The sequence below is a fragment of the Sceloporus occidentalis genome, unplaced genomic scaffold (assembly GCF_023333645.1).
Source record: "Sceloporus occidentalis isolate IW3139 unplaced genomic scaffold, rSceOcc1.0.p SCAF_27, whole genome shotgun sequence".
In the NCBI taxonomy this organism is placed as follows: Eukaryota; Metazoa; Chordata; class Lepidosauria; order Squamata; family Phrynosomatidae; genus Sceloporus; species Sceloporus occidentalis.
In genome coordinates this window covers 1328599-1350870 of record NW_028317007.1, presented here as the reverse complement: position 1 = coordinate 1350870, position 22272 = coordinate 1328599, and the positions used below count along the sequence as shown (strand labels likewise).

Below are 22272 nucleotides of genomic sequence, written 5' to 3'. Positions count from 1 at the left end.
GGGAATGCCTTAAGCATGTGCCAAGGCCTGCACTCTGACATAAAGATGCCCAGAGCCTTTTAGAGCAATCTATAGATGTTGTGTTGACTCTGTTAGTGGGTATGGAGCCATATAATTTGATGGATTTGGGGGGGGGGCAGGGTGTTTGTTGTATTTTAAATACCTATTCAAGGTACATATGAAATGACTTTGTTAAGTTTTCTTTTGAGGGAACTAGGGAATTGTGTTATTAAAATATCAATCAGATGGATTAATGCTTTATCTACAGCATACCATCTAAAAGACTTATGAATGTGTTATGTACTTAAGATTACAACTGATCCAACAACAGATACATCCAAACACATATCAATGAAATCACAATATGTATTCGGATATATCTCCTGAAGGCTAATGTGTTTTCTAGCTACAATAACTACACTTATCCAGGTGAATGGGTGTATGGGTACACTTATGAAATATGCACCGATAAACCCACCCACTGGCTTATTAAGTTATACAATCCCTGTTCTATCTCTTCTAACTTTTAAGGTTTGAACTGAAAACTTTCGCTTCTTCCAGAATGCAACAGAATATTTTGAAACAACAACAGGATATCCAAGAATCCACAATGCGGCTATGATACAACAATACAAACTTTTACTAGAACGTTCCAAATATAAAACAATACAAATAACAGTACAATAACAATAATCCCCACATTAATTGACACACTTACAACAAATACATATAAGTTCCTATTTACAATATTCAAACATGCATGTTCATAGTTACCTTCCCTGAGAGCTCCAGGTTAGTGATGTTCCTTTGTCTCTTTACTTTCTCTCCTCCTCCCTCTTTCACTACCTGTCCCTTGATATACTAGAGGGTCCCAATTGAGTCTACTGGGAGATCCCTGATTGGACCCTGTGGTTGCCGTAGTTACCCTTTGAAGTTATTCCCTTTGGCCAACACCACACCCTGGGGTCTTTACAATCATGGGCCAGTAAAACCCAAAGATCTCCTGACCTGATTCAATCTGTTTCATGAGAAAACCTGTCTTTCTTCCACACACCCTTCATCACGCATATCAGTGTTATCTATAATATTTATCATTCCCGGCCACATCCCATGCATCTTGATTTAACTAGTATTAACAGAAACCATGATAGATATATATATATATATATATATATATATATATATATATATATATATACACATACACATACATACCTACATATGCATATCTACACACATGTACATCCATACACCCGCATACACGTGTCCATATACATATTTATTCACACAACTGCTTATAGTGTAACAACTTCAATCAATTCCATCTGTTTGGGGAAGAACAGGCATTTTCTATCAAGTTGAATGGCAACTTGATTTAAATTCATAAAGCTAGTGACGGGCAGGAAATTGATAAAAATCCTTTAAATTGTTCCACAGTTTAGACTTAAAATAAGTAAAACCTACGTACGAATGTCAAATATTTGCACATATTTTTTATGATTATTATTTCAGATAAATTACTGTATACTTTATAGTCAGCTTGTAATCCTTTTTGAATTGGACCCTTCACATCTTTTGTCATTTTTTGAAATAGTTTCCCAACTTAGAAACGTAATATAGCCTTTTAAGGGGGTATATTTTTTTCCTCCACATTTTATAATTCCTTTGGCATGCTCGAAAGTCGAGCTATCCAGCTTCAGTGAGTTAAGGCTACACAGGGAATGCAAATTCCTTTTCTGTTTTAAACTCAGGTTGACAGCTCCACATCTTCAGGAAAACTAGCCAATAATATTCATTGCTTAACCTGATATATTCTGGAGGCTTGCAGGCTTTGCAGATAATACTAAGAGGATGACCTATATAATTGTCAGGGTCTGATTATTCCTTTAACATATGTAAAGCAGTAAAAGAAAGATAAGCCTGGTTATGAGATACTTTGTAACAAGAAAAGACACAGTATTAAAATTTATCGTGCCTCTACAGCGTCAGGATTTGTGGATTCTGAATGCCATCTTGCAGTTGTCTAAGAAAGTTTAATCAGATTTTGAAGGAAAGCTCCTGAGATTGCCATCAGATGCTGTCTTTGAAATAGAAAATGCAGTCCAAGCTCTTAAACGGTCTCATTGGTAAACCAAGCCATTCCAGGTTGTATTATTTTAGTATATTGTATACAGTAAGCCAAAGATTTTTCTCCCATTAGCCGCCATCCCTTTCCCACTACAACTTCTAACAAAGAACTTAAGCCAGCTCAGTTCTGCAGGCAGTCGGCAGTGTTTGAACACAAATGACACGTTTGTTTGTATCATGAGGTTTGTTATTGTTAAGTCTAGTCGAAGACTCTTTTCAAGCCATGCCACGCACCTGAAAGTAGTTGTCACCGGTAAACTGTACTTTCTCATTCTGCTGTAAGACAAAGTGGCTCTTGCTACTAATGTTCCTTTCTTGCCTTGAAGCCATTGAACGTCTTTGACATGTGCCAGGACCTAACGTGATCGTAATTGTGTTCTAATCCCATGAAAGAGAAAGGGGAAGCAAAATGGATCTGAAGCCGCGTTTAACGCATTAGGTTTACCCACCAGAGATAAAGATAAATGATTGATTGTTACATGCGTAGACACAACAGCCGTGCTTCTGATCACCGAGAATAAACTGTTAGATTGTTTCTTGACAACTGAGGTCTACAGTTACTTTAACGGTGTTTGGGTTTGACAAGGAGCATTTCCAAACAGTTCCTTGATCCCAGGACACGAGTTATGCAAAGCATTAATCTCAAAAGATATTATTCGGTGATGTACATCATTTTGTATATGTTTAAATGCTAATCATTAAAAAAAAAAAAAAAGTAACAGCACTCTTTGCACATTGTGGGATCAGTGTAGACTGAAATTCCAAGATATTCACTTTAACCCTTCGTGCGCCCAAAATAACTGCATTTCTTGTCTTTAAATTGTGTGCAGGTGCAAATGCTTGCTACCCATTTAGCCTTAACGCTGTGTTCCCAGTTTTTTATATACATGTTTTATTTGCGTACACTTACTGTACGCCATCTAAAGAAACTAGTTGAAGCTTGCTTCTTTAAAATTAACATTTGTATGCCATGCCACTAACCATATCTGAACACAGTGTTGGCCAAGTGGGTAGTATAGACTGCGAAGGAGTGAATTCTCCTGAGATGCAGTGAATTCAATGCTAATCATATCTCAGATCTCACACTGTCTGGATGGTAAAATACAGATAAAGCTGTCATATTTAACATGCTCTGATTTCCTATAAATGTTAATGAGCCAGACCTTCTGCCTCACATGAATTTGCAAGTAGCCTGCTTATTCTGTGAAGGTTACCCGCTCACTCCTCCTCATCCTTAATAACAATACCATAACATCACAGGCGTGGGCTATGCCTAATGAAAACACTTTCAATTTGTAGTGGTACTGTCAATTTCACAGTAATATCTTTATGGTATTATTGTCTTTAAGCATAGGTATTCAGTATTTAGGATAGGTATATTCAGGGTTGCTGGCTTTTTTTCTGCCCGATGTAACTATTAAGCGCACATAGAGACATATATTAGAATCCACACTTGTATTACTAGTAAATCCCAGTGTCTCATAAGTTCCAAGATACAGACTTCTTATGTTCATCTCCTCTGTGGCTAGGATGATGTCTCCACTATTTTTTATTTGCCATGGAGGGGCTCGCATCTCCTGTGCACGGCATACAGTGGACCAAGTGAACATCGGTTTCCCAACTCTGTGTGTGTTGGCTAGCATTACCAAGTAGAGCATGTAGGAGATATAAGCCTTTCTTTCCCCTGTTGTGTCAGTGATAGCCTCCTATGAAAATAAATAGCCATGACACCATTGAACACAGTTAAGCTGATTTATTATTTAAGACACTGCGATTCCATAAAAACCTATTGAAGTTTGAAGTTTTAGATGTGTTATGTCCTTAAGGGAGTACTTTAGCCCTCTTTTCATGTTAAAGGCTTATTGGAGTAAATTTGGACTCCAATGCAGTTTACTGAAGGCAAAGAGGTGCAGGCGTTCTTTAGTTATTAGGGTTTAAAATGGAGCTCCTATAACAATTTTCTTTTATTTATTAAGTGCCAACATATTACGCAGAGCTGTACAATCTAGAAGGACCAGTTAACACATACATAACAAATATATATTAGTAAATACATCAAGAGTGGAGAGCTTTGCTCGTAAGCTTGCCATCTAACCTTATGGCACTTTTACACAAAGTTCCTGGCAGGAATAGTGGGTCTTTAAGGGGCCCCCTCCTGAGCTTACAATCTGAGGGAATAGTGTTGGTGATTAAAAAAACCAAAAAGGGCGGGGGGTGAAAAGAGGGAGTAGTAGCTCCTCTTGTAGCAGTAATTAGGGCTAAGTGGTTTCCGGATGCAGACGAGGATGTATAAATAAAATGAACAGAGGGGTGAACGGGTTAGCGCTTGGTTTCAGTGGCTAGCACACAGCTTGGGATGTATTTGTATCAGGCTACAAGAGAAGAAGGAGAGAGGTGAAAACAGAAAAAGATCTTTTAGGTAAAAAGGGGGAGAGTTATGGCTTGTAGGAGGCCAGAGAGGGAGGAGATCAGGACAGAGGATAAAAACCAAAAAGTATGTCAAACACAAGTTGTAAACATCTTTTAGCGGGTGAGAGTCAAGGTTTACTTGATTATTGGGGAAGTGATACCGGAGTAGAAATCTATATCATTGCATCGTACTGGCTATATAGGTAAGCATGTAGCACATCAGGAATGGCATCACAGCCCAAACTTTTTTTTAATGATGGGCAATATGTGAAAAGTAGTTGATAGAATACGAGCAAGCACAGTAAAGAAATGTCATAAAGAATTGGAACGTGGCTGTCCTGAAGATGCCTGTTTAGTTGCTTATATGCCCTGTTTTGAATGTGATAACTTGAATCAAACTTATTAACTGTCACCTCAGATCAATCTAAGAACTCCTTTTCATCACCACCTAATACAAATGTAGACCTAGAAGATCAGGTTCTTCTGTGTCACCATGTGCAAATACCCTGTTTAACGTTTCTGTAAATATATGCACTCTCATGGTCTTCTACGATTCCTGCATTAAAAGGCATTACTGATGGTGTGGTGTTCTCCATCACCAGGAGAGCATGCCGCTTAGTAAATAAGCCTTTCTGCCCTTACCCTATAACTGCAAAGCAAATTAAGTTCATGGGTTTTTTGTGTGAGACCACTTGTGGTGATTAATAGCTTGCTAATATATAGCGGTGAACATGTATAGTTCATTAGCGCTTTGCAAATAGCATCCACTTGAGCTCTTATAATGCACCTTTAACATGTAACATTCTCTGCAGAGGCTATTTAGCTAGCTATAAAAATGTTAAGGGGCCTCAGGTGATTGCACTGATGTTTAAACGCTTTAAAGCAAATTAATTTTTAATCCACAACAAATGGCTTTTTAAGAACAATTAACACTGTACAAATTAAGTTAGCATAAAATCCTTGATCTGGGTACTAAATGTAGGTTTTAATAGATGCCATTTTATACCCGTAATGCGCAACAGTGAGTCCTACTTCACTGGAATTGTCACTTTAAAGTGGAGCTGTTACTGTCATAGTACATGTATTTATTTATTATTACTACCAATAGCGTGGGCTTCTTGATTGTGATTCTGTGTAATAGTTTTGGAAATATTTAACCTCAGCGATGCCGAGATCTGGGCATATTACTATTTTCCTGTCCTGTCTGAACCATTCAACAACAGTCAGCAACTTAACATCTACATGAATATTTCTCAATATTGTTCCTCTATTGCTAACGGAAGTTAAGATCACTGGACCTATAGTATACGCATTATATGAAGTTAAAACACATACTGTTGTTTTTTATTTATAAAGACTCTTATTAATGGGTTTATTTAATGTAGAAAATTGGAAATGTGAGAGCTTTAACAGCCTTTATAAAATTCCCAATGCAGAATGGGGAAATACACAATTTAAGAACATTTTCTTTTTTTAAACAATATTTCAACAATCTTATAATGTATTTTTCAAAACTAGAACACACCAAGAAACTTAGGACAGGGCTCTAATAACCAGTTAGATAGATTTTGTCACTGAGCTCTGATCTGACAAGGTAAAAGAGTACACAGAGTAACATTATTAATATTATTTTTATAATTATTATTATTATTAAAAGCACCATTTCCACAGCTCTGGACAGTGGGATGACAACAGATCTATAAATAATATATAAATATACAAATGTTTATCACAGAAACTTTCTGTTGCACAAAGTAAACATAACATAAAATACTAGTGCAGTGACGTGATCTGATAATGGCAGAGGGGTAATCTTTATTTTTGTACTCCCGGATGCACTGCTTCTATGACAAGGAAAGGTTTCGTTCATATCCCCTAATGGTATGGCAGTTCTGGCACAGTATGCTAAATGTGGAGTAGTCTCCATGGAAACCAATGGAATGTTTAAGCTACTTGACCCAAATGTAGCAAGGGCTGTGAAACTGGAAAAGATATCAACTTTACCTTTTAGATCACTTTAAATAATGCTGAAGTCTGTGTAGCTCGCAGGTCTACTATAAATACAGAAGATAATATAGAAGAATTTGCTGTTAATGTTTGAAACAATCTGTTCTGACACGCTCGTATTTGTAAAACATGCCATAAAGAATGTGACATATATTCACATTTCCTAAAAATAAAAAAAATTCATGTATCAATCCATACATTCATATTTAAATGTTTCAAAAGAATTAAGAAAGGAGAGATTCTAGTTAAGATCATCACTGGTTGTTATCAAATATTTTTGACATTTTACCCTAGAGGTTCATAAATTATCGATAACTGCCCTTGTTACTGGGATATCTGATTATTATTTTATCAAATACTCAAGGTCAAAGCTTATAGGACGTAGAAGGAACTTTTCATACAAAGTACTGTGCAAATGACAGGCGTGCATGAGTAAAATAAAGTGATCCCATAAGAAATCATTGCAGTTTGAGAATGGAAGATTTTTTTTTCTCTTTTGATAAGAGATAACTGCCCAGATATATACACATACATATAATATTTCTGTGTGTTGACAACTAATTGTGTAGATGTCCCCCTACCACACTGACAAAGAAAATAACGCATAAGCTATTGCTATTAAAATATTAACGCAATTGGAAAAACAAAAAGATAATGTTCTCTCTGTCTCTTAATATAACCTAGATGTAGAGTTGGCATTGCATTTAAGGAAGGGACCTCTAAGGTCCTAAATGTGGTTAAGAGACAGCATTTGTGCCTATGAACACTGTCTCACTGAAAAGGTAAACATTGTAGGGTATACTCAACTTAATAACCAATACAGTTATAGCAGTACTTTAGTACAGCTTAACAAACAAGTTAAATTATTATTGGAATAATAGTAATAGTGCATTTTTAATGCAATATTTTATGCTGAATCACAAACCTAAATCTTTGTTGTAAATTATATATATATATCTATTTATATAGATATGTACAGGGGAAGATCACTAAATGGGCTACTGGGAATGGAGGGGGGATCACAAGGTCGATCTCCCCTTGTACTGTGCTGTCTACCCGAGGAGTGAGACCACAGTGTTTGTACTTCCTCTCGCTCTGTGCATTCTCTCCATTCGAGTGATGAAATGTGACATCATATCTTAGTACAGAAGGGAGAGCAGACAGTTCCTGGAATCCTTAGGTTCTTGACTACATCTGTTTGCTCCTCAGAGACTTCATCTGGATTAGTAATAGTTTGTATGGATCGTTACTTGATTTTTACTTCTCTTTTGGAAGGATGGTGCATCTAAAAAAGTTAATTGCAACCAAGAAGAAGAAAACTTAGTTTAACTTTTGATTTGAGTGTTGAATGGTGATGGACTAAAGGAAATATAATGTGGGGAGAAAAAAAATATTTGAAATAGTGCTCTCTGTACACATAAGGGAGCTCTGACAAATATGAATGGGGGAGAGGATTGACAAGTGTTAACTAGGGCTGAAACAACTAATCGATAAAATCGATAATTGTCAACGATTTTCATTATCGATTAGTCGAATCGATTTTTATCGATTTTATCCTTATATAATCCGACCTCAAACAGAGATCGGATTATAACACTAGAATCCAGATCCCCCGCAACGCTGCAGGGGACCTGGATTCCCCTCACTGTCGGCCGGTCTCTCACTTCCGTCTCTCTCCCCCCTCCCATACACCCCTCTGACTCCTCCCCCCTCCCATACACTGCTCTGCCTCTCTCCCGACTCCTTGGTATTTTGTGAGCCTCCGTTGCTGACAGGCACTTACACTGCAGCTTCATAGAAGCCTCAGCGTAAGTGCCTGTCAGCAACGGAGGTTCACAAAATACCAGGGGGCCGGGTAGAGAGGCAGAGTGGTGTATGGGAGGGGGAGGAGTCAGAGGGGTGTATGGGAGCCACCCTCCCATACACCACTCTGGCTCCTCCCCCTCTCATACGCCACTCTGCCTCTCTACCCGGCTCCCTTGTGTCTTGTGAACCTCCGTTGTTGACAGGAGGCAGAGTGGAGTATGGGAGGGGGAGGAGGCAGAGTGGTGTATGGGAGGGGGGAGGAGGCAGAGTGGTGTATGGGTGAGTTATAGTGGTGTATGGGGGGTGTAACGAATTTCAGGGAGGCAGAATGGCATATCTGGGGGAGTTAGAGTGGTGTATAGGAGAGGTAGAGTGGTGTATGGGGGGTATAATTAATTTCAGAGTGGCATATCTGGGGGAGGCAGAGTGGTGAATCAGGGAGAATTTCAGGGTGGTGTAGGGCATTTATGGGGAGCGGAGTGGCATATCAGGGTGCACAGTGGCATATAGGGAGGTATAAGGCATAAATGGGGGCGAGTGGCATATTTTAAGTTATAAGGCATATCAGGGGGGCATAAGACATATCTGGGGGTAAAAGGTATATCAGGGGTATCAGTTGGATATCAATGGCATATAAGGAGTATAAGGCATATCGGGGGCACAGTGGCATATCAGGGGGCACAGTGGAATCTGGCATATAGGAGGTATAAGGCATATATGGGGCAGAGTGGCAAGCTGGGGGTCAGATGTGCATAACTGGGGGCAGTTTGGTAAATAAAAGAAAATATAAACAAGGATTTTTTCTCAGTTTTTATTAAATATGAAAAATAGTTAACATATGAATTAATATTTACTAATAACTTTGTATTAAAACCTAGTTTGAGAAACACTGTGTTTGGGTTCTTGTAGCTTTTATTATTATGTCAGTAAAATAAGGAGGTGAATAGAGAGAGAGAGGCCATTACAATAAAGAGATGAAAGTGTAAATTGTACGTTTTTTATTACATTATTTTAAATTAAAAAAAAATTGCATTTTTTATCCGATTAATAGAAAAAATAATCGACCAACTAATCGATTATTAAAATAATCGTTAGTAGCAGCCCTAGTATTAACAATGATTGCCTTCCATCTGGCTTTCAGATTCTGCCACTTCACTTATCATATGTACAAAAAAGTGTGGCACTAGGTGAATCAAAACAAGCAACTTGCCCTGTGCTGAATGTTCGCTTAATAGGGTTTCAGGTTTTAACTCCCGTGTGCCATTACAGAGAACACATTTCCCATGGGTGTTCCCTGTCGGTGTATTAGTAGGCACCAATTTATCCCGGGTGCATGCAGTAAACTCCCATACATTACACAGAAAAATAGAACTCATTCAATAATGTAATTTCTACCATAGTATTGGTTCTGCTTACTTAACGATCCTCTTAACGGAGCGGATTATTTCCTTTGATTTGCATTGCTCATTTTATTATTACCGTTAATCTAGCTATTAGAAGCCATGGAATCCGTTCCGGCTACAATTCTATTCTAATTCTGAATTCAAGTCTAGATGCAGCCGTCTTTATAGAATTGCGTGTAGCCCTACTTTTCCATACCAGTGTTTGAAGCAACTTGAGTCTGATGTTAAAGAAATGAGGCGAAGGTTTTGTGTCTTTATTGACTTCTCACTCAGGTTTTATACCTTTGCTTGTTAGCGCTTGAAGCACAAACCCAGTTTATTTTCATTGTGTTCAGCTTCTGTGTTTTATCTTGTTTTGGACTTATTGTTTTTCTTAACGGTTTCTCCTGATATTGCTTCATTCATCTTGTCCTTACTGAACTTCTATCATAACTCAGCTCCATGTGTCGGCGTACCGTTGTAAGGTATCGCAATGGGCCAAAAAGTTCTGTGATGCTATCTATGCGCTGTCAGTCACGCTGGCTTCCCTGCTAATGTAGGTGTTAATTGTGCGAACACATTGATTTTATCTAGATGGGGGAGATTGTGCGGTAGCCGCATAGATTTTTATCTGGAAAGCTGCCATCATTTGGATAACGCAGACCAGGGTATAGCCAGAGATTTTATGTTGCAGTAGATTTGTTACATATTGCCTATTGTCAAAATGTAATGTAGTTTTATTGCGTTTATGCTGGAAATGGCTGCAACACATTTTCTTTCCGTTTATTGCATATATATAGTACCAGCTGTGTTAAAACTAACCGAGGAAATGTAAAATCAAATTCAAGTAAGTTTTGATTTTTTTATTTTTTTTACGGTCTTTCAAAATAAAATCCACGCAATGCAAAGAGGAGATTTCCGCAGGCATTAGTATTTGCTGTGGGGAACTGAAGTGTTTATTTCTTTGCCTCAGGGCTGTCTGCAGGCAGACTGTATCCCTTATAGGAGATCTTGGTTGTTCACTATGTTTGGGATGTTAACCTTCTTAGCTATAAGATGAGAATGTTGTCTGTCATGGTTTTTCAAATGTTTGCTTCCTTTGTTCCAGTTACACAAATGCTTGATTCTCTCTCCTATTCTTGACTGCAAGTTTGTATATACCAGCACTCCACCAAACGTCACTAAATGAAGAGTTCTTGCTCCCGACTCACTACATTGTAGAATGCAGAACTCCCAGGACTTAGTCCTAATGGACTCCAGCCAACATATGCTCTTAAATGCTTATCATAAGTGCATGGTCTCTTTAAATGTCTGTGTGGTCCATTTTGCAAATGCATGGCGGGGGGGTTCTGCATAATCTCCCCCAAATGTATTTGCCCTCCTTTCCCATCCCCCAGCTAAATGCGGTGCAGAAGATGTATTCAGGTCCGCTGCTGGCTCGAGTAAACGCATGTAGGGATCTGTTTAGACCCCAGTGTGCGTGTGTAACGTCTTCTCGTTGATTGATAGCTTCAGGCAGCCAATCAGTGTCAAGAAATGTCATATCTTGGAAGAAGAAATAAGATTTAGCATCATGGCTGCAAATTCTGCGTCAGGTAAGTATTATGGTATTATTTTTGGTTTTTATTTGGAAGAATTCATACAAAGTACTCTCTTGGGGTAAGTCACATATTACTTTAACATGCATTCTTCTATAATGGGGGGGGCATTAGAATCTCCCTTTAAGTGGGGTGCACAAAACTACCCTCCATCTGTATACACTCCTGAGCATTCCATTTTACATGAGGCTAGCTAACCTTCCATATTGCCCGTAAACCTAATTTCTACACATAATATATAGTATACCGTGTTTAGCATCTCTACTTGTCAACAGTTCATACAAATAACAGCTCCGTTGTTTTTCTTCTGTGCCATCAAATGCGGTGGTTCCTTTTAAATCAGCGAAAGGTAACAATTCGTCTAGGCGGCGTTGTTTTTATTTTCTGTAAGAAATACGTGTTTGAGAAGCAGAGCATTGATTTTATTGTACTCAGAACATTTGTGATGCTCAGCTCGTGTTCTGTGTACCTTAATAAGTAAATAATTTGGTTCTCTGATTAATATTCTACCTTGTGGCACTTAATCAGCTGCAAGCCTTTTCCAGGGATATATATATTGAACAGCAGACTCAATAATGTGGCACAGAGGATGTACTCACAATGTTCATTAGCGATAGAATTATTGTTTTATATAGTGCCATCTTATTCTGTAGTGCTGTACAATGGGTGGCCAGGACATAACTAGTATATAGCATGTAACAATTTGACTCACAGAAATAATAGGTCGGGGGAGCTTCCAATCTAGAGGGCAAGGTATATTTAATTTAATATACAGCTTTTAAGAATAACTTTAAGAAGGAGCAAGTCTGGAGAGTGCCTTTGGGATTGCAACATTATCTTAATAAAATAATTTTGCATAACATTATTATTGACATGTTTTTTGCTTTGTGTAAGTATACTGATATTATCAGTATACACTATTTGTGTGCCTATTGTACAGCGCGGCAGAATATGACAGTACCTTATTAATCAATGATAATTACCCCCTATATGCTTATTTTATGATAAAGTACTGCAAAAAAGAAAGTGATTTTAAGGTGCTACAACTTAGAATCGATAGTGTAAATAGATCAGCTGCTCTGCAACACAAAGTGCCAGGCCAACAAACTCTATCAATTAGAAAGTTAACTACAATATATAACAGTTGGATCGCTACAAAGTATATGTAAGTGACGTGTAACAAAAACATGTTACAAAAAAAATGAAAATCAATGAAGTTGATTTAAGTACATCTTATTCTTCCTGCTGTAAAGACCTCAGACTTTATCAGGTCCTCAGTCTTCTCTTTAGAATAGCCTTATACTTGTCCTACACTTTTTTTTTTAATCCCTCATTTTAATGTGTGATACATGCTAACCAACTGCATGTCATGATATATATCTTCAGATTAAAGTAACGGTAGCACTGAGTGGATAATAAAAAGAATGCGGCACCATTATTTCACGGAATTATGGCATACTTAACTCCAAACACCTGCCTTATACACCTCTGCCATATTGGGAGGGTGGTTGGATAAGTATCTTATCATATGGCGAGTTAAATTACTTTCTCGGATCTATTGAAATTTCTGTAATTGTGTAAGAGACTTCAAAAGTGCAAGTTACTCTTTCATTCCTTTTTAAAAGTAAGACCATCTATCAGTTTTCCGAACTATATGTAAATACACTACATACTGCATTATTACATCAGACTTGAGAAACCCATTTCCCTTTGAACACTTCCTGGAGAGATTGAAAATAACTTGGGAAGAACAAAAGTTAAAAAAGGAAATGGTCCCTCCCAGCCTACAAAGCGATACTGAATTAAATTTTCACCCAAGTCGGGGAAACTTTTACGTTGGCATGTTAGCAGCTGTTCTTTCATGCACGGGAAACGTGTGTTGTTGCCATTGATTACTTTTTGCCATACACTTGTAAAGTGTTAGTCTACAAATAAATGACATGCATCCTGGTTTTTATAAGAAATAATCACTACGGATAAACATGGCTGTTTGATTTTCATCATCGTACTTCCACTCTCCATGAACATATTAGATATATTCTTGAAAAATGTGCATGCTGATTGGAAGACATCAATTCCAATTTTCCATTAAAGCATTTCGGCTGTGAAATATAATGTTCTTCTCACGTACTAAATCACTCCTCAAGTGTGGTGATTGCAGTACAGTACATTACATCAGAAGAAACTTTCTTAACTTTAAGACGAACTTAAGTCTTAAGAACAGAGGCAGCCATTGAGATGTGTATATATCACGTAAAATAAACAGTCTAATTGTTGTATGCCACACATGTTGGTGTATATGTATTATGCTAATTAAACCATTTTTGTAACTACAAATAATGTATATATTTTTATTGAGACGGTGCATGAATACAACAGAAAGGTCAGCTGTCTGGGCTTATGCACACTGTTTGAACAATTCATGTGACGTACAGAAAGTGTGTGGAAGCTTCCTAATTACATTAAGACTGGAATGCCGTCTTTGCTGTAGGATCCGGAGCAACGAAAGAAAATGTGTATGAAATACTCTATTTATTTTTCTTATGATGTCAGAAAATGACAGAAAACATATTTTTTTTGAAATGCTGCATTTCATTATGGGATTACCTCTCAGGTAGTTGCTGCGCATCATTGTTGTTGCCACGTAGAAGCAACTTTTGCAGCAATAACTATGATAGTATGATTTTAAGTGGGAAGTGGAAAAACTGGTGGCAAAATGTATCTGTGCTCACAAATTAACTGTTGTTGACTTGCCTTGTATTACGCCTTAGCCTCATTTATTAGTCCTGCATTAATTATACTTAGTATTTTTGTTGACAAAGGGGTACTTTATATAGGAGCCTCTTGAATTTTAGAACTGAGTGTCATAGAGGCTCACAATCAGTGTGTTGTCTTCTGTAATTAGCATAGCTCGGCTAATTAGAAACATTGTGTTATTGACTATTTGTCCAATCTACCCTGCTCATTTTATGAAACTTCACACTTATTTGACTTGTTTTCGCTTCAGAATAGATTTAAACACTTTGGTTAATATGTTTTATAAGAAATGACTTTGCCACATGAAGGCTGTTAACTTCTACGTGATGGTAAAGTGGATGACATACATACAAGTACTATTGATGCTAGAGAAACACTTTAATACATTTGTCTACATCACGTGCACCGAAGAGGAATGGACAATTCTCAAGGTCTTAATGTAAACTTGAAAGTTATGTGCTTTGGTTTCTAAAAAAAAAAAAATGCTGTCTACCATCATTCTACAACTTACAGTAATTGGCACTTTTTTGTTCTCGTTGGAATGCTAACATGAGTAGGCCATAATGAGCACTATTTCCTTCCAACCAACGGTGACTCTAGGAACAATATATAGGGAGGGAGGGGAGACATAAGATATATCACAGTCAAAACTGGGGGGGGGGGGGGCCATAAGTTCCACCACAAAATCATGCCACTGAAAAAACAAAATATATATAGTTATAAATAAAATGTCAATATCACTAAAGTATTACAGTATGCAACGGTACCTTTTTATTGGATTAACAATAGTTTCAAAAGTTTTCCTCTCTTCCTCGGGTATTTCTTCAGAAGCTCAAAAGCTTTTCTTTATATTTTACAAATAAGTGCAGAGACAGAGCGACCGGCTCTTGCGGTGGTTGTGAGCAGAGCTGCAGCTGGCTCCTTTAGCACACAAGGCAAGAAAATTGCTATTTCACTTACAGAGGTTTATTTTATTCACATTGCCTTTACACACACCTGCCCATAAACACGCATATACACATACACTGCCCATAAACATGCATGTAGACACACACCTGCCCATTAACACGCATATACACATACTTCGCCCATACACAGTGCCGTTACACATACCTGCCCATCCTGTCGTGGGAGCGTGAGGTCTGTCATCTCAGACTTCTGCTTTAGTGCTCCCTAATCATTATGTGTCGGCTATTGATGCAGAGCGCCGGGATAAGATGTCATATGCCGTTGCATAGTGATTAGGTAGCAAGGAAGCCGAGGTCTGAAGTCACAGACGTCGCGTTCCCCAATGTTGGGCCAGTAAGAGGGGGATTGTGATCTCCCCAACCAGCCCTGTCCGTCGGGCGCCTGCTGAGCAGGGCTGGTTTGGGGAGATCACCGGCAGCTGCCCCAGTGTGGCCCTGAATCCCAGCCCAGGGGAGGCGGCTTCTCCGCTTACTCCTTCCCCTATAGATACGCTACTGTTTTAGGGCATTGTGGTATATCACATTGATGGCAGCAATGTGATTCACTACTGGCCCCCCAGAATGCGGGCCCTTGGGCCACTGCCCATTGTGCCCATATGTTTAGATAGCACTGTGCCATTTGGTCCTGCAGCTGGGGGGTGGGATTCCAAATTCGTAGGGGGGGGGGCAAAAGTTGGGGCAAGGAATAATCTATGGGGGGCAATTGCCCCCCTGTAGCGACGCCTATTCTAACTACTTTTACAAGTGTTGGTCGTGTGTGTATATCGCATAATCATGCAGACCTTTGCAACTAACTTCTTATTACCTAAATGATTGATAATTCTTGCTTATAGTCAAATTTTTCAGGTGAAGTTCTACTTAAGTTACATCACAAATTCCATAATAAGGCAATCCTTTTTTTATGGATGATATACATCAATGTTTATGCTAAAGGACCAGATAACTAATAGGAGATAAGGCGGTTATACTGGCTCTGTCTTGCACGGAAAGCTTCCCTATGTACATACAAGAAAATCATGTAGTTTATAGTTTAGCCCACAGCTATATTAAAACCAATAGCTAGCAATCCACTCTTCTGAAATATTTTGAAAGGTGAATTAAAAATATATCTGTTGGTCTGTTACAGTCACACATGATACGTGTGAAAAATATATAGCTAATAAGTAATTTACAAGTTTCTATCTCTAAACTGAGATCCTAGGGCTTCAAGCAAGAAGTCACATTTGTCATGTCATTCACAATAATCACAAGTGTCATCACATTTTTCAGGCTTAAATTGTAAAATATTTCACACGCTTCAGCCCAGTAATAACAGGTAATCTCGAGGAAGGTTTTTGTAGGAATCAAGTTTTATTTCACAGTTTTCCACAAAATGGGTAATAAGCAAGGCTTCTGTTTAAGAAGAACCTTGAGATGGACTCTCCTAAATGATGTGTTACTGTATTTTTATAAGGATTTCTGAGTACCTGAAGCTTGAAAGTGGAAAATGTGGACCTGAGTAGATTCTCCTGTATGATTGGTTTACTCACATTAGTAAAGCTTTTATCTACTGATAAAACTCGGTGTTCTTTTCCAGAGGCTGGTCCAACTGACTAGTGTTCTGTTATACAGAAGCTCTCCACCAACGTCCACTCCTAATGTATAGTTGTTCCACTAGAGAGAAAAGACCTACTATGGAGTCAAATGCTTGCTCTTGTCTTTTATGGTTATATCTGAGAACTGCAATTGTCTGTTGGCTTTGACGGTAGTATGGTATCCTCCAAAGTTTTCAAAGGAGAAGCCAAACAAACTCTTCGGTAAAAAGAGCATCCGTTCTAGATGGATCATATCACATATGGTTAAAATATACGACCGCTTTAATACAAAGTACTACGATAAGTGCTTAAGTTCAGATGTTAATTATAACATGGCCGAAGCATGAAAACAACATAGTAAAACTTTGATGTTTAAAGTTAACTCCAGTGAAAGTTTATCCAGAGGACCCAGAGACTAGCATTGAGGTAAACAAATCAGCCGATAGTCTGGGTGAACATACATCTCCGGCTTTTCCGCTGAGGAATAGAAATACGGCACAGAATGAAATCTTGACACCTCGCTGATGATGGTTAATGAGCAGAGGATGTCTGTTGATAACATGGAGGCTGAATTTCAGCAGCAAATCACATAATTATTCTTCTTGTAAGATCTCAGAAAAGGAAAATGAAAGGCATGCGGGCCTACCTACATCTGAGTGAATAGCTATATCAAAATTGCAGGATCTGTTTTTGCACAGCATCAGCCTTTATCTCTCTAACTCATTAGTCATTAATGTAGTTATTTTGTCTTTTTCCTTTATAAAAAGAGAAAAAAGGTACCTGCTATAAGAAAATGCATTTTAACTCTTGTTTCTAAGGAGGCTTTTTTGTAGCAAATATCAGTTGATTATCATACACCAATTGAGTCTAATCTATGCCATGTTATTTGCTTTGAACCTTGCATTATGCAACTTCTGATGCTCATTATTGGTTATTGTCTTGGTAGCAGTAAATATAGGGTCAGAAATTGGTATCAGGGTTAAAGAAGTTATTTAATTGCAAGAACATCTGGGTTTTCTTCTGGGAAATTAACTATTTAGGGCAGTTTTTCATATAAATGTGAAAAGTTTACAATACTAGGGATGATCTACTCAAGTGTTTTACGTTCAACTTTTTTTTTTTACGCCTCCATTAACTGTCCCCACAGTTTGACAGGTCAGCTCCTTACTGTACTCATCTTTCAGACATGTCAAACAAGACTTCTAGAATTACACCCCACCAGAGGATGTTTGTATTCCTCTAAAGTATAATTCTGCTGACTGAATAAATGTGCTAATTCAAAGAAGATTTGAGCTGTGGGGTTTTTATTTAACAATCAGCTTATTATAAATGCAAATTAAAATGAATCAGGGGATCCCTGAATTGTTTCATGTTGTTGAAAGCACAAGTGCCAGATTTCACTATGCTTACGCACTACTCTTAATTATGGAAAGTGCTTATGGTAGCTATTTGCTGCCACTCTGTATTACATATTGTAGCCTGCCACTTAAAGTGTCTGTTTGCTTCCTATATACAAAAGGCTAAATACAGAGAATCTGTTTCAGCGCTACAACCGTCCACAATTACAATTTAAAAAAATAAATAAATATATATTTGAGCATTGTACAAAAACACACACTTTTTATTCTGGTGGCATTAATTAACTTCCAGTAAAAAAACTAAAACTCAAATTGAAACTATTTATATCAGAGCTTCACAGCTGGGTAACCTAATGAATGTGTTAAAATTTGATCCTTAAATCTATCCTAAAAGTGATCTTCCTTCCTTTCCACCAATGCGAAGGTTCCTTAACAGTATACCTTAAAGTCAGTGGTGCAACTGTCCACCTACCCAGTCCATGGCTATTGCCTTGGAATCGCTATTGATTCAGTCCACTCGTTCACCCATTGCATTTAGTATATTACCAAACACTGATGTCTACATTTTAAAAATGCTTGCATTTGCCCACTCCTAACACAATATGCAACTAAAGCTCTTGCCATGCATTCTTCATCTGTCGTGTTGAGTACTGCTACTCAGTCTTCGCTGATCTCCATCGTACCTGTCTATATCCCCCTTGTAGTTTCACTAACTACCTGTCCCTTCTGTCAGTCTCTTTGCTGGCTGACTCACCTTCTCTTTGTAGAAGTTCCCCCACTTACATCTACTCAATTATCACCAAATACACAACTACCTGTTCACCTCACCCAACCTTCTTTTAGATTGCAAACTCATTTATACAAGGCTCCTTTTTTTGTTTGGGTACCACTGAATTGTGTGATACAGTACGTATGTCCAGTTTACTGCTATGTACTGTGCTGCATAGTCCTTCTTTCAGAAGAATCTTAGTTGGCCCGTCATAATGGTTGCGATTCAGGAATTAGTTCTTGGATGAATTTTAATCACCTTGTGGCACATGGTACCTTGAAAAATCAGATGAACTGAGTGTGGCATTATAATTTCACAAATTATTCATTTGAGGTACATGAAAGTCTGCAGAGCAGTGAGTAGGAGTGCCAAAAAGGTCATTAGATCAACAGCGAGTGCCCTTTTATATACCCCCAAACAATTACCATTGCCAAACAGGGGATGCAGTTCAAGGTATGGCAAAGGACAGGGCTTTATCAATAGTTTTATTTAGCTTTGTGACCTATTGATAACGCTCTACGTAACTAAGTGGAACGTTTGGAATAATGTATTTTAGAACCCAACAAACAATCTGTGAAAAGGAAGAATGTCAGAAGAGTAAAGGTGGTAACTTGAGCAGTTTTCCAATGTGTTTTGCTGTGGCCCATTTCCTGATAGTGTTCCTTTTGCCAGAAATTGTGTATTTCAATTATTCTAATCTAATATTGCTACTTTATGCAATCTATCTATTGTGTACTATATAAAAATATGTGTATATACTGTATATTGCCATTAATTATTCTATTAGGATATGAACATGAATTGATGAATGCACTTTACCATGTGCTTTCTGTTTGGCACCCGCTATTTGTGTTGAGAATAAAAGGTGAGTTGGAAGGGTAGACCTCCATTGATTTTACAGCTTCCTGGGCTGGTGAAAGATCTCTGCAGCTGTGTAATGATCTCCACTGCCCGCAAAAGCAGTACAGCGGAGAAGCTATGTAGGATAGTTACAAAATCAGGACTCTTCCATGGAAAACAGGACAGATAGTTGTGTAGCGGTGGGGGAGAAGCATATAAAAAGACCAATAAAGAAAAAAGACGATTCTTTGTATGCTGCCATTCATGTTCCACGTGCCTCCACGCTCTAGTGTCCTCCTTCTCTGCTGTGTCATCTCATTTCATGTTTGTTCATTGAGATGCAAATTACTTGTACATTATTTCTGGCATTATTTATTTATCTTTTTAGCTTACCTACTTTGGTTGTAATCAAGCTCATCTTGTGTTTTATGAAGAGTTAGTGAAATGGAGTTGTGGCCTCATAAAAAATACTGAGCTCCAGCAGAAATAATGCAGAGAATTGCTGCTAATGAATGATGAATAAATCATTAGCATGTCTAGACACTTCATATGCTAAAATTTGTATGTCACTTAATTTGGCTTTGTTCTGCGCGGCGGCTATAAATACTTTGTGCTCCAAAATATCTTAACGTCTGTTCACCAAACACTACTCAGCCTGCGTGTTTGTTTGAATCACGAGCTTGTCGCAGTAACTCGGTGTTATGTGTCGCCTTATTATTAGAATCATCATTGTCTTTCTATATATTTCCAATGTGTCCTACAGACCTGTATCTGTACAAAAATGGCATATTTAACCTCATGGAGGGTGTGGGTGGGGGCCTGCTTGCCAAAAAATTTATTCTTTATAAACATAAATATGCATTTATTAATTGTATTCCTTCTTATTAAATAAGGAGGCGTAGTTTTGTAAATACAAACAGCAGGCAAATGAAGATTTCTTGCAAGAGAAAGTGCTGCGCTTCACACCTTTGGGTCCTTTTAAGTCGGATCTAACGGCAGTTGATTCGGGTTTTAGGGAGCTATATAGTTACAGTTTTTCACAAGAGATGCATGATTTATGAGTGACCTTAACACACAGGGTTCAGAAAGAAAGGCGATAAGACACAAGCCATATTCATTTTGAGATAACTGTCTCTAGCTATAAAGCCTAGGGCCTGAAGTAAATCAATTGAACTTTCGGCCACTTTACTAGATGGCAACGCAAAAAACGAAATGAGACTGATTTTATTAAGAAAAGGATGATGTATGAGTCCGTTAAAAGCTTGTCTAGTTTTAAAATTGCTGGTTTTAGTCATAACAGAGTGATCTTTTTTATCTGTCTATGTGTCTTTGACATTACTATGGTAACCTACAGCACTCCATCTCACTTTTTTTTTCTTCTTTCTTCTTTTTTTTTTTTTGCAGAGGGTGAAGAGACTGGTGTGATGGATAGCCTACTCGAGGCCCTGCAGTCCGGAGCCGCTTTCCGAGACAGGAGGAAGCGTACTCCGAGGCCTAAAGGTGAATAGAGTGCCTTTTTTATATACATAGCCTCTTTAGAAGGCATGGGTTTGTAGATGCGTGCATGTGTGCTTTAAGACATTTATCAGTAATACAGTGCTACCGGGAAGAACTGCTTAAAGTGCCAGAAGCAAGCGTAATCCTTTCCTTGCAATGACAAATGTCAGGGAAGACATTAATTCCAGTTGGCTGATGTCAGTACCACTTTGCAAACCAATGCACTGAACTTAGCATAAGCTGCTGATTATGACAGGACTCATCTTCAAAACCATATGTATTTTATCTCGCTAGGGTATATGCTAATATGATTAAGTAGCATATACGATGATGAACTCTCTTTTTTTATTATGTGAAATATTGGTTCTCCGTTGCATCAAGTGCATATCTTAAGGTAATGTCTACCTGGGTTTCTGTCCATGTCCATTTCAGCCTTTGTATAGCACTTTTGATTAGGTTCAGCCACCTTTATCATTTCTTTGTGGTTCTTACAGATATACAGGACCGCCTCAGCCCAAGTACGGAGAGGCCTGTTCTAAAGACGTGTAACCATGGTAATACGACGCGTTCACGCGTTGCTCTTCTGCATGCCTCTTCTGCTAGTTTTTGATTCTGGCTCGCGCTTTGCTGTTAAAGACTACGACCATGCTGTCAACACAGACGTTTCCATAATTGCAGCCTTTCATTCGTCTGCACGGAACTGAGCTTGATAGTTCAGGCTTTTCATGTTACATAGATAGTTACCTATATTTTAAAGTATGATAACGCTTTAGTGCACAGATATAATACACCCTTTGTGTGCATGGTACGTACGTATCCACTGCTTTGTCTGAATGCCTCTCCGATCCTTTAAGAAGTGGCTGCTTGAGTTAGCCTTTGGGGTCTCAATTGTTAAATCAAGCCTTGCATGCTATGGGTGTGTAAGCACACTATCCCTGCCTGGCGTAAACAATTGTGTTTAATCCTTTAAATGTACTGGTAGAAGTACACCTAAACAAAAGTGAATAGTCAAGCATGCTCCGCAAAGATAAGCCCTTTCTGCTGATATGGCAACAATATTTTATTTCTAGCAATGATTTCTTCTTGTGTAACATTAACACAAGCTCCAATTAACCAGCCCCATACAATAACATGACCAGATTCTCACATTTTTAGCATCTGTGAGGCAAGCTTCGGAGTG

At 38.1% G+C, this 22272-nt stretch overlaps 1 protein-coding gene across 2 annotated transcripts in view; it reads left to right on the top strand.

Annotated features, from left to right (window-relative positions):
* Positions 1–22272, top strand: part of LOC149299853 (protein diaphanous homolog 3-like) — a 265720-nt gene that overhangs the window by 180943 nt on the left and 62505 nt on the right. For both annotated transcript variants that reach the window (XM_089485812.1, XM_089485811.1), the window contains 2 exons: positions 21000–21095; positions 21587–21646. In XM_089485812.1, the coding sequence (XP_089341938.1) occupies positions 21000–21095; positions 21587–21646 (156 nt within the window). The remainder of the gene's footprint in view (positions 1–20999; positions 21096–21586; positions 21647–22272) is intronic.